Source organism: Scyliorhinus canicula, chromosome 11, assembly GCF_902713615.1.
Source record: "Scyliorhinus canicula chromosome 11, sScyCan1.1, whole genome shotgun sequence".
Classification (NCBI taxonomy): domain Eukaryota; kingdom Metazoa; phylum Chordata; class Chondrichthyes; order Carcharhiniformes; family Scyliorhinidae; genus Scyliorhinus; species Scyliorhinus canicula.
In genome coordinates this window covers 62,800,209-62,813,919 of record NC_052156.1, presented here as the reverse complement: position 1 = coordinate 62,813,919, position 13,711 = coordinate 62,800,209, and the positions used below count along the sequence as shown (strand labels likewise).

Genomic DNA, 13,711 nt, shown 5'->3' with positions numbered 1-13,711 from the left:
TGGAACTATCAAACCCTGAATGAAACATCTGACTCACCCATCCATCCACTCCTAAGCCTCATCTGATCCTTCACCCTCAAACGGGTCTCCTGCAGCATCACTACATCAGCTTTTAAACTCTTCAAATGCGCATAAAATCTCACCATCTTCAACAGTCCATCTAACCCCCTCGCACTATTCTGACCAGATATTCCACGTCACTATTCTGACCAGATATTCAACCCCCACCCCTCATATCCACCATCACCTTTACCCCAGGCCCTGCCCATCTGGCTGGACCTGCCTTACCCTTTTGTTACCGTCGAGTTCTCCCCTGCAGCGCCCGCTTCCTCTTGCCAACACCTCACTTCCTCTTGCAAAAACCTCACCTAATCTTTCACGCTTCCCAGGTCCATCGAAACCTGCTCGACCAGGCTCCAATGACTGTGGTCCCTCCCCCACCACACTCCTGTTTGCTAGCCAACCTATGTTTCCTACTGTGGTGAAGCCTACCAGAGCCTCCCCCTCCCCTCCTCCGTCAAACCAAGAAACAATACAGAGCCGCACCCATAAAGAAAAAAAATAGAACACGTGGAGATAAATCCCCCCATTTAAGAGACAGAAACAAAACCATAATCAAATAGGAAATCATCTGTAAGAAAACACAGTTGCCGTCCCCACCAACCCAATCACACACTCATCTCGGTCCCAGTCCTTCAGCCTTAACGAACGCTCCACTGTCTCAAAATAAAACTCCTTCGAGTTATGAGACACTCTCAGCTTTGCTGGGTAGACCATTCCAAATCTCACTCCACTTTGTTCAATGCTGTCTTCACCTGTCCGCCTTCTCGGCAACTCCACCGTCAGATCTTGGTATATGCGTATACCAATGCCTTCCCACTTCACATTTTGTATCTGTTTTGCCCAGCTCAAAACCTTCTCCTTCACGTGGAAGCAGACTATGGCCGCCCTTGGTAGCTCATTCACTTTAAGCTTTGGCCTGAGAGACCGATGTATCCTGTCCAACTTGCAGCGGTAGGGTTTTCCCCCCTCCCCCATCAACTCAGCAAACATCCTTGCAAAGTACTCGGTCAGCGTCGGGGCCCTCCATCCCCTCAGGGAAGCACACGGTTCTCAGAGTTTGCCTCGTCGACCTGTTCTCCAGACCCTCCACCTTCGCTCTGAGCCGTTTGTTGACCACCGCCACTCTCTTGTGCTCCTCGCCCATCGAGGTGAACTGGTCGTGGTTTTGCGACAGTGCCTCCTCCGCCCATTTCAACATCTCTCCCTGTCCCCGCACTACGACCCATGTCTTCTTCACTGCCGCCTTTACCAGGGCAATCGCTTCCTCCACCCACTCTTCAAGCAATGCCGTCATCTCCCTTCAAAGCACCTCCAAATGTTTGGCAAACAGCCTCTCAAACTCCACCAACATCACCTCAGTGTGAGTTTCCACCCAACGACCAAGCCCCTGCCATGTTTATTCCTGTCGGACTCGGAGCAGCACATGCCGTTGGACTTGCGCTCGCCCTCTTCTTTCCAGCACCTTTCTTCTGGGACTTTGACATTCCTCGACTTCCTTTGACTTCCCAGACCAGCACACCCAAAAACATCCCCTGAAATTGGGCATAAAACTACAAAAACCAGAGACTCTAACAGGAGCCACCTAATGTGCACCTTCCAACTACAGACTGCCACCGGAAGTCTCAACTTATTTTTGAAGTTGATAAGCAATCATCCAAAGGAAGTTCAAAATTTGCCATAGCTATTCCTTCTGAACTGCACATATGAGTTGACTTTTCAGACAGGCATGTTGTCCAGTATTTGCAATGCAATCAACTCTTTACAGCAAATCAGCTGAGCTACAGACCTGGAATTAGCTTCAATTTTGTTATTTCTTTGACAACTTGCGGGTTTTTCTTGTGTTTGGAGAACTACTTTTGCTTCCTGGCCATTATAGCTTGTGTGTTTGTGAATGACCAGCGGCCACTTCAGTTTAAGTAATATGTATTTGCCAATAATGTGAGGTGAAACGTATGGATAGATAAATTGGGTGGCTAGTTTTCTCGATAAATAGTGGGTTACGGCTCCTGCAGTGTGTGTATCTCTTCCCAGTCTGCATTTATAGGATTGTTAACCTGTCTGTTTGAAAATCCCCCATTTTCATTTTGGTTCTGCAATGTGGTGCTTTGTAACTCTGCTGATTTTGAGGTTGTGACTAAGGTGTGTAGATGTGAATAAGATTACATAAGCAAATTTCCAGTGGAACAAAGATATTTGGATTCATTAGCTTGAATACGTTTTGATGCATTTAAAAAAAAAAGAAATCTGTTTTTCTGTAACGGGTTTGTAGCAAGTTGCAGCCGGGTTTAGCTCAGTTGGCGAGCCAGCTGGTTTGTGATGTAGAACAAAGTCAGCAGCACAGGTTCAATTCCCGTACCGGCTGAGGTTTTTTTTTATAAATTCACATTACCCAATCCACCTAACCTGCACATCATTTGGTTGTGGGGGTAAAACCCGTGCAGACACTGGGAGAATGCGCAGGGCAGCACGGTAGCATTGTGGATAGCACAAATGCTTAACAGCTCCAGGGTCCCAGGTTCGATTCCAGCTTGGGTCACTGTCTGTGCGGAGTCTGCACATCCTCCCCGTGTGTGCGTGGGTTTCCTCCCACAGTCCAAAGATGTGCAGGTTAGGTGGATTGGCCATGATAAATTGCCCTTAGTGTCCAAAAATTGCCCTTGGTGTTGGGTGGGGTTACTGGGTTATGGGGATAGGGTGGAGGTGTTGACCTCGGGTCGGGTGCTCTTTCCAAGAGCCAGTGCAGACTTGATGGGCCGAATGGCCTCCTTCTGCACTGTAAATTCTATGAAGACAGTGCACCGGGGCCAGGATAGAACTCAGGTCCTCGGCACTGTCGGCAGCAGTGCTAACCACCGCCACTGTGCCGCCCCTCCGGCTGAGGTTATTGATAAAGGCCCCACCATCTCAGTCTTGCCCCGCATCTGAGGTGTGGTGATCCTCAAATTGAATCGCCACCAGGCAGCTCTCCGGCTCAAAGGGGAACGCAGCCTATGGTCATCTGGGACTACGGCGACTTTACCTTACCTATAGCAGGTTGACAGACGTTCCCAAAATTCCCTTATGACAAATAAATGGACATATAGAAACAAAATCATGCTCATTGTTTTAATTCTTCAGTGAAGTTGGGTTTACTGATAAATAAATGTCTGTGTGCCTTCAGTGCGGATCTGTTTGAGGATGATGCGATTCAGCACTTACTGACATATGGACCCTGGTGGGCAAACACTCGGGAGGCAAAAAAAGTGAAGAAAACCCAAAATGAACAGCATTTGATGGATCCAGGAAGCCAGTTTGGTGAGTGGGTGATGGTTACTCTAAACCAACAAACAAACTGATCACTATATTCACTTCCTGTTTTGTACTGCTGCATCTGTCTTCGTCCAAGTTGGGCAACACCTAACGTTGGTGTCAAAATTGTAGAGTAAATTCACCGTATTTGTGTCTAAAGCTATAACCAAAACTTGCTGTGACCAAAATCATTCCGAACAATTTGTTGCAGCATTCAATTAAGCACCTTGATCGATCCTGAAATTATATTAATCACAATTACATCATTGGTTTTCAAATCCTGGCATGCCTAATTGTGATTAATTATACTTAATGGAAATGCTCCTGAGCATAAGTGATCATTTCAAGCCCGAGGCTGTAACCTTTCTGGTGAATTGGCTTACAACATTCCCCACAGATGGTTTTGAAGTAAGCAATCTGCTACATATGTACTGCTGAACTATTTGCCTAATTATTGAGTCTTTCCTTCCAAGAGAATCTCTGGAACAGGCTGTGAAAATTGCAGAAAAAGCCGCTGCAGTATTTTAGTCACATCTTCGTTTTATCTCTGTGAAAAGATTTCAATTACTTACTTTGGAGTTGGACAATTCGATACCAGCTAGGATGAACACAAAAGGTCACTAACCATTCTGTTTCCAGTGTTTTAAAGCATCATCACAAAACCTGTGTTGATAGATCACAATATTTGTGAAGTGAAGTAGGTGCAAATGATCCAAGTCTGTTAAATGTTTATAAAAGTCTTGCTTGTTCACATCGAACCATGTAAGCTACCAACATTTCTTACTGTGTGTGGCATTCCACAAGTCAGGAGCGCAATGACCATTGTTAGCAATGTGTTAATATTATTTGGTTCTCAGAGCAAATAGCTTCTGATTTAAGGTTTGCAGCTACATCCTATAAATGTTCAAAAGGGAGGTGATGGAATGGTAGTAAAGTCACTGGACGTGTTATCCAGAGGCCCAGGCTTATGCTCTAGGAAAACGGGTTCAAATCCCACCATGGCAGCTGATTGAATTTAATTTCAATTAATAAATAGAACATTAGAATTCCTACAGTACAGAACCATTTGGTCCATCCAGTCTGCACTGACCCTCTGAAAGAACACCCCATCGAGACCCATTTCCCCACCGCAACCCCACCTAACCTACAGATCCTTGGACAATAAGGGGCAATTTAGCATGGCCAATCCACCTAACCTGCACATCTTTGGACTGTGGGAAGAAACCGGAGCAGCTGGAGGAAACCCACAGACGCCCCTTCCATCATAAGGTCAGAAGTGGGATGTTTGCGGTTGACTGAACAATGTTCAGCACCATTCACAACTCCTCGGATAACGAAGCAGTACATGTTTAAAGCAGCATGACCTGGACCATATCCAGCTTTGGGCTGACAAGTGGCAAGTTACATTCGTGCCACACAAGTGCTGGGCAATGACCACCTCTTACAACAGAGGATCTAACCATCGCCCCATGACTTTCCATGGCATTGCCATCGCTGTGTCTCCCAAAATCAACATCCTGGGGGTTACCATTGATTAGAAACTGGACTAGCCATATTAATACTGTGGATACCAGAGTAGGTCAAAGGCTAGGAATTCTACAGCGAATAACTCACTTCCTGACCTCTTCTCTCCCCCCCCCCCCCAAAAAAAAAGCCTGTCTACCATCTACAAGGCACAAGTCAGGAGTATAACGGAATACTCTCCACTTACCTGGATGAGTGCAGCTCCAACAACACTCCAGAATCTCAACACCAGCCACGGCAAAGCAGCCTGCTTGATTGTTTTCCCCCTTCCGTAAACATTCAAACCCTTCAGAGATAAACAATGGCAGCTGTGTTTACCATTTACAAGATGCACTGCAGTAACTCACCAAGGTTCCTCAGGCAGCACCTTCCAAACCCATGACTACTGCCAACTAGAAGGACAAGAGCAGCAGATACCTTGGAACCCCACCACCTGGAGGTCCCCCCCCCCCAAGTCACTCACCACCCCGACCTGCAAAAATCACTGTTTCATCACTGTCGCTGGGTCAAAATCCTGGAACTTCCTCCCAAACAGCACAGTGGGCATACCTACAACGCGAGAACAGCAGCAGTTCAAGAAGGCAACTCACCACCAACTTCTAAAGGGCAACTAGGGATGGGAAATAAATGCTGGCCTAACCAGTGATGCCCACACCCCAAAAATGAATTTAAAAAAAAAACACTGGGAGAGGGTTCAACACAGTCACCCAAGGTTGGAATTGAACCTGGGTCCCAGATGCTGTGAGGCAGCAGTGCTAACCACCGCTATCATGCTGCATTGGAAAATCTGGAATTAAAAGCCTGCCTCAGTAATAGTGGCCATGCCTAGGTGGCCACGAACACGCCCCTGGTATGTTTTAAAAGTGTTGGGCCACATGTAAGTAGTGAAACAGTAGGTTGTAGTAACCGATTACTGGGGACCAATGTTAACATGCCTCGTTGCTGTATATATGTTTCAAGTGTATTCATAACTGATTACTTAGTTTGCCCTCTCGTCGTTTTATTTTTCCGGTTGTACTTTTTATTATTTTGCTTTTTGCAATGTTGTCGCAATCAAAACCAAAAACCAATAATTTTTTTTTTAAAGGCGTGGCAAGGTAACACAGTTTTAGCACTGCTGCCTCACAGTGCCAAGGACCTGGATTCGATCCCAGCCCTGGGTCACTGTCTGTGTGGAATGTACACATTCTCCCATGCCTGTGTGGGTCTCACCCCACAACCCAAAAAGATGTGCAGGCTAGCTGGATTGGCCACACTATATTTGTTGTAACAAAGGGAGTCCTGGGACTGGGACAAGGAACCCAGAGAGGGGGGCCCAGTGAGAGAGGCACCGGCAGGAACCACGTGGGAGAGAGACTACTAGGGAGAGGAACAAAGGTAAGGCTCCAGGCAGCAATAACACTGCAGTTAGTAAGCTACAGGTAGTGAGGGCTCGGGAGAAGGCCTGGAGAGCTGGAATGGCAGCGGAAAGTTGGTGACTCCGTATTGGGGTGTTCTGTTCGGCCTGGCGGAAGAGCTGGAGTTCCTCTGAGGAGGTGCTGGAGTGCAGTCTTGGGGAGTGAGTGGAACAAAGTCACAGGAGAAGAGATCAGCAAGTGAATATTTGTTGAGGCACTCCCAAGTCGGAACAACGGTTGGAACAAATTGAAGGGCTAGATCTTCAAGACTGAAGGCTTGTAATCTTTCATGAGGCAGACCGAATTTTAACGTGCTTGTGCAACTGACATCTGGGTAGATTGCTGAGAAATTGGTGTGATCTGTCTTGCTCGCTGCTGACGTCAACCAACTGTTTGTCAATTCGCATGTACTTCATGTTAGTTCTGAAGATTAGAATATAAAATAAAGTTATAACTTGTTTTACTTTTCTGACTTCATAGTGATGTTTACTTTTTTTTAATCTGTGGAACCTTGTGGCTTTACTCTGTATCTGCGATCTCGAACTTTGTCTACTTCGAACAGCATGCTACTGGTCCCCAACTGGATCGTAATACCAGTGAATTATTTATTGTATTGTATAAATCTGAACCCTTTCTGGGAGGACAGACATCATTCACGATTGCTGCATGCCTGAGGTGAATCTTGTTTAATTTGTTGTGAAGGCTGATTTTGCTGTGTGTCTTTGGGGAGAAGTGTATAATCAGACAAGCTGAGATTGATGTGTTTCCTTCTACTCAGCAGTGTCGTGATGATGTGTTGTGGTGCACTGTGGTGTCTTAATCTATTGTTTCATTGGCTGGCATAATGCCTTGGATTGATTTCTTTAAAGGAAAGAAATAGCTCGAGGTGTAAAGATGCTGCATTTTAAAATGTTTTTACAAGTACCCAAAGTGGATGCTATGGTGCTTTGAGTTCCTTTTGATTAAAATTGTCTATCTGTGATGTATTCCAAAATGTGGAGAAAAAGGGTCCAAACTTGCGAATAGCAGGGAGAGGGAGAATGACACATTCTGCAGTTTGCTTCATGCTGTTACTGTTGCAGACCGCAGACTTCATTTTTGCTGTAACCAACAAGCTTATGGTCATAGCTTTTCACAAGTGGGGTTTCAATCATGTGACAATTGGCTTTTTAATTATTCGTTCATAGGATGTGGGCATGGCCGGATCAGCATTTTTTGCTCATCTCTAGTTGCCCTTCAGAAGGTGGTGGCGTACTGCATTCTTGAATTGCTGCAGTCCCCGAGGTGTAGGTGCACCCACTATGTTGTCAGGGAAGGCGGGATGACATGCAATAGAGGGCAATCCATATTAACAAAGGAGATTCGATCTTCCGAGGTGTCCTTGGCACCCTCCTGGCATAACTTTTGTTAGTCCTTCTTTGTTCCCAGAAGTTTCTGGAATCAGGACGTCTGATGGCTTATTGTCCTTATGCCTTGTAGAGGGTTCAGACAATGGCCAGTGTGAAGTCCATCAAGGGAACTTCCCAGACATTTCCCTTGGTAATCCACATTTGAGACTTCCAGAAAGTTGGCCAATTTGTACATCAGGTTACTACTTAGATTGGCTGCAACACCATTGGAACCACCAAAGGAATGTACTTTTGGTTGCCTCGGCCCTAGGCTCTGCTGTTCCCTCTTTAAACCTGTCTGGCTCTTTCCGTCCCTTTGCTCCTTTTAAGGCATTTACCTCGGGCCGGATTCTCCCGTACCCGGAGAGGCGGGGGTATCCCGGCGGGACGGAGTGGCGTGAACCACTTCAGCGTCAGGCCGCCCATAAGTGCGGAATCCTCCGCACCTTCAGGGGCTAGGCCCGCCCCGGAATGGTTGGTGCCCCGCCGGCTGGCGGGATAGGGGCTTGGCGCCACGCCAACCAACGCCGAAGGGCCTCCGCCGGCCGGCACGAGTCGGCGCATGTGCGGGAGTGGGCGTCATCCCCGCGCATGCGTGGGAGGGTTCATCTCCGCAGCGGCCATCGCAGAGGACCACAGTGGCCGATTCGGAGGAATAGAGTGCCCCCACAGCACAGGCCTGCCTGCGGATCGGTGGGCCCCGACCGCGGGCCAGGCCACCATGGGGGCACCTCCCGGGGCCAGATCGCCCGCAACCCCCCCCCCCCAGGAACCCCGGAGCCCGCTCGAGCCGCCAGGCCCCACCGGTAAGGGACCTACTCTAATTTACGCCGGCGGGACCGGCTACTGGCGGGCGAGGCTTCAGTCCATCGTGGGCCGGAGAATTCAGGCGGCCCCGCTCCCATTGAGTCACACCGGACCCCGCCATTCTCCGAGGCGGGCGCACGACTCATGCCGGGCCGGTTTTTGATGGGGGGGGGGGGGGGGGAGAATTGGGAGGACGGCGGGGGCGGGACTGATTCGGGAGCATCACTAAAAAAGAGTGCAAGACGGACAGCTTCAACAGTGATTCTTTTTTATCAAAATATTCAGGTTCTTTATCAGCAATGCTACGGTTTACACTATCGAATGACTGTTGTTAAAAATAAATTTGTCTCTTACCCTCAGTCAAATTTTCTAAAGATGAAAAAGAGCAGTTACGAAACTTCACCAACAAGAGTTATCTGCTGGATAGAAGGTCTTGCCAGAATGTTTACCTCGGCCTGCTTGACATTCTCCTTGCATATGCCTATGAAGTCCGCAGTACAGAAGGGGAAGCCAATGTGAGTCCAGCTACCAATTCATACAGTTGACTTTTGAAAATAAACTCCGGTTTGAGCTCATTAGATTGAGCAATATCGGTGCTGGGGAAGCGGTGTTATTTTTCAGCGTTGGGCATCTACCGTCAACATCAGCCACTGAGAGTCAACTTCAAGGCCAGTCAGTTTGTTTCCGACCTGCTCATCAAGTCCTTCGTAGAATTCTACGACCATTACCTTTCAAAGTTTTAACTTTATCTTTTAATTAAGTTTATTTTCTGATGTCGAAGAACTTCAGTATTTCTTTTCGAAAGCAGATAGTTGTAGCAACCCTTGTTCCATTTCTCAGGTTGAGCCATTTTTATGTGCTATCATGCTGAGAGATTGTCCTGACCCACCAACAACTCAGCTTAAGATTGTGTTGACATATTGCACCTCAGGGCCCCTCATGGGTCGCAGGGAGAGAGGGCAGTTTTCTTGTTGTGGGCTGGATTTAATTCATATATTTCAGGAGGAGAAGGATTCAGTGCATTTTGTGCTACTCGTCTATTTGCAGCTTCCTGCCACCCCTCATTCAGACAACTGGTATTAAAGAAAAATTTAGGATGTTCAGAGCAAAGTTAAGAGATGTTGAAGTGTTTAAAGTGGACAATCTTTTTATGCAGTCATTTTCTTTTCCCAGACTGAATCCTCATGGAACATCTGGAAACTGAGTGGGACACTCTGTTGGCTTGAAGTAAGAGAGATGCCTTTTTATGTCATTTGTGCTGCCTCATGCATAGACTTGGGAAAATCAGTTAATTTAAGAGCTCCCAGCTGTACCCAGCAACTAAATAAATGTTCAGTCATCAAAGCTTATCTCTCTAGAACATTAACTCTGCAATCGTGGATATAAGAACCTAAATGGGTACCAAGTTGTTACGAGTCATTGATCGACTGGAGTGACAGATGGCAAATGCCTCTTTAGTTGTTGGATAAAAGCCAAAAGAGAGTCACTGAAGATTGATAATGCTTTGGTTACCTACTGTACAAGGTTGATATGGGAGAGTTTCTCAGAACAGCGTGAGACGACAGCCCATGATTGAGTGCCTGTTTGCTTACCTTTTGAATTAGTTGAGCTGTGCACTTGCATATTTAGTTTTCAATATGGATGTGTATTCATTGGCCGTTGATCTGCGAGAAAACATATTTTCCCAATATATTCCCTTTCTCCCCAAGGAGTGATATTCCCGGGGTATACGCCCCAAGACTTCCTTTATCTTGCCCAATTGACAATTCTTCTTGTATGAGCATGGTCACTAATTGTGATCATGCTGTTTGACTGTTGCAGGCCATTTGCGTCCTCTCGTGCAATCCACGCATTCGCCGGTATAGATTGTACCAGATGCTTTGGTCATACTCTACAGATTTAAATTGATTTGCCAAAGTGATCTGAGAAAAAATATATTGCACACCATGCGTGGTTCGGGTCTGGAAAGTGGGGCAAAATTCTCCCCTACCCGGCAGGGTGGGGGGGTCCCGGCGTAGCGGAGTGGCGCCAACCACTCCGGAGTCGGGGCTCCCCAAAGGTGGGGAATTCAACGGAGTGGCTCCCGCTCCGCCAACTGGCTCCAACGGCCTTTGGCGCTACGCCGATCGGCGTCGGGGCTGGCCGAAAGGCCTTCGCCGGTCGGCGTGAATCCGCACATGCGCCGGAGCGTCAGCGGCCGCTGACGTCACCACCGGTGCATGCTCAGTGGAGGGGGTCTCTTCCGCCTCCGCCATGGTGGAGGCCGTGGCGGCAGCGGAAGAAGAAGAGTGCCCCCATGGCACTGGCCCGCCCGCCGATCGGTAGGCCCTGATCGCGGGCCAGGCCACCGTGGGGGCACCCCCCGGGGTCCAATTGCATCGCCCCCCCCCCCAGGACCCCGGGGGCCCGCTCGCGCCACCAATCCCGCCGGCACAGAGGTGGTTTAAACCACGTCGGCGGGAGAGGCCTGACAGAGGCGGGACTTCGGCAGATCGCGGGCTGGAGAATCGCCGCTGGGGGGCACGCCGATCGGCGGGGAGAGATTCCCGCGCCTGCCGATTCATGGGTGGCGGAGAATGCCGGCCACGGCGGAGGCGGGATTTATGCCGAACCCGGGCGATTCCCTGACCCTGCGGGGGGTCGGAGAATTCCGCCCGCTGTGTCTGGAAGTCCGATGAAGGCAGGTTTAATCGAGGCATTCAATGTTTCTGTTCGAATATTAAATGTGCGTGGGGTATGGGAAACAGCAAGGGGATTGGCATTAATGCCATGATGCTCATTTGGAGAACCGGTGTAGACATGACAAATCAAATGGTCTCCTTCTGTGCTGTAACAATTCAGTGATGCTGTATACAAACTATGCCTGTGGACAGCCACTTACTCCCTACAAACCAAAGTGAACTTTAGGAACACAATATCAACATGATCCCTCTGGGCATTAAAGAGAAACCCTTGTTATAATGGTTCACAAAATTTATTTGAGTCATCGTTTGCTCTCTCCATCTTCAAGTAACAGAAGAGTAAACTGTGTGTGTTCAGGCTTCAACTAAAAATCCAAGGTGTTCAAAGTAAAAAGTAGACGGCAGTAGAAAACCAATAAAAGGTTTTGGTTGATTACATAGCCTTCGAATTGCATCTACTCATGAGCATCCAAAGCTTGGAGCTTGCTGATAGGTGCAAATATCTCCTTTTGAAATTGGGAAGTTGAGCTATCCTCCTGTAGTTGAACAAATCTTAAATTCAAACAAATGTTTCCTGCACTCCCAACTATTTGTGAGACCCAAACTTGGCAAACCATTATTGTTGGCTGATTGTTTTCAGGACTAAACAAGTCATTAGAGGCTTCAACTTGTTTTGCAATCAGAAAGTGTTTGCTTATCAGTCATGCCTCACTGCCTGACTATGAAAGGCCATGGCTGTTGTTTGATGAGAACTACAGCTCAATTGCCTGACCACGTAACCCGCAACTTGGGACCATTGACATAATGAAATGTTCACCAGAAGCATTGCCAGGCAAGGTTTGAGGGTTGTGGGGCTGAATGAATTTACAACGGTCGGAAGGGTGAGGCATGAGTGCATTTGGAAGCCAGGTTGAGAATTTTAAAATTAAGGCATTGCTGGACCGGATGCCAATATAGATAGGCTAGCACAGGGGGATTAGGTGAACAAGACTTGTGCGAGCTTGGATATGGGCAGTATGAACTGAGGTTTATAGCATGTAAGAGATGGGACGCTGGCCAAATGTACATTAAAATATTCAAGTCCAGATGTAACAAAGTTCTGGATGAGGATTTCAGCAGCAGATTGAGGTGGGCAAAGTTGGGCCATGTTTTGTATGTGGAAATAGGCTATCTTGGTGGTAGAGCAGATACATATTAAAAGTATGGTGATGTTCTTGTGATTAGTAATAGGTCTCCTTATCTATTGCTCTTAATATATTTGCATTTTCCAAGAAAAAGTCAGCAGGTAATGAACAAGAAAGCTGCTTTTAATAACTCCAATTTCTTCTCTTCGAAGTACATGCTAATTGTTGTGCACCCACTGCTGTTACAGATAAAATCAGCAGTGCCCCATCGGCCAGGAGGCCAACTGGATGAGTTTGTACGACCCTGTAGCCCACCGGCAGTGAAACAGTTCACTGTTTTCCACATGTTTCCACTGCGCAGGAAGCTGCCTGAATTTGTTGCATTCAAATAGTTGGTGTAGTCTCCGGTCTCTATTTATGAAAGTGTGATTGATGTTGGAGCAATTAATGCAAATCCAGTGTAATGTGGCAGTGTGACACTCTGTGCTTCCTCCTGTTATTTCCAAAAAGCACCCCCCCCCACCTCTTTGATCTAGTCTTTGCACTGACAACGCGAGTGGCTGCTAGAAGGCGCAACAAATACCCTGAGAAAGGGGGAGAAATTTACGTTTTGTTTCCTTCCTCAAAATACATGGCCGGTGCTGGGCCTCTCCCTCCGATCATGTGACTGAGTTCAGAAGATCAATGTGAACCCAAGACTGTGCTGCCAGGTGAAACCCGCTTGCTGTGTATAAAACACAGCTGGAATAATTGAAAGCCTCTGCAGTGTAACCCAAGGTTTTTACTTTTTTAAATTCACGCATTCGAGCATTTGGTGAAGTAAGATTGGTCGTTTTCATAATTGCGTGCGACTGAAATAACAATGTCATTGGTTGTATTTATAGTCTGCCATTGTAAATAAAAACCGTCATTCATTTTTACCTTTCCTGAAATAAAATTCTTGATGGTTGTACTTGACCTGCCTTGAAAGTAAACGCAATCTGGCCTTTATGATACAGATGTATATCAATGGATTTTTTTTTTTTGTTTCAACAATACAGACGTACCATTCTCTTCAAGAAGTTCTTGTATCCTTCAGCAGAAGAGTTTTGTGTTATCCCTTTTACAGACACTTCCAGTTGGCTTTGAAAGCTGTTGAGGATGCAGTGCTAATACTTCAGCTGGGTAAGACCATTTGTAAAAGTGAACTGAACCTGTTAAAAAGGATAAGAAATTACTGTCATGGCCCGATCACCAAAGATGTTCAGTGTGTCTGTCATATCAGTCTTGGAAGTGAAGCATATTGGTCTGTGTAGAGACCTTTTTTTTTTCTCTTTTAAAATTTAGAGTACCCAATTATTATTTTTTTCCCAATTAAGGGGCAATTTTGCTTTGCCAATCCACATAACCTGCACATCTTTTGCGTTGTTGGGGTGAAACCCACGCAGACACGGGGAAAA

At 46.9% G+C, this 13,711-nt stretch overlaps 1 protein-coding gene across 1 annotated transcript in view; it reads left to right on the top strand.

Moving 5' to 3' along the window:
* Positions 1-13,711, top strand: part of shq1 (SHQ1, H/ACA ribonucleoprotein assembly factor) — an 84,290-nt gene that overhangs the window by 44,338 nt on the left and 26,241 nt on the right. The window contains 4 exon segments of the mRNA XM_038810673.1: positions 3,224-3,357; positions 8,828-8,982; positions 9,641-9,694; positions 13,313-13,436. Of these exon segments, the coding sequence (XP_038666601.1) occupies positions 3,224-3,357; positions 8,828-8,982; positions 9,641-9,694; positions 13,313-13,436 (467 nt within the window).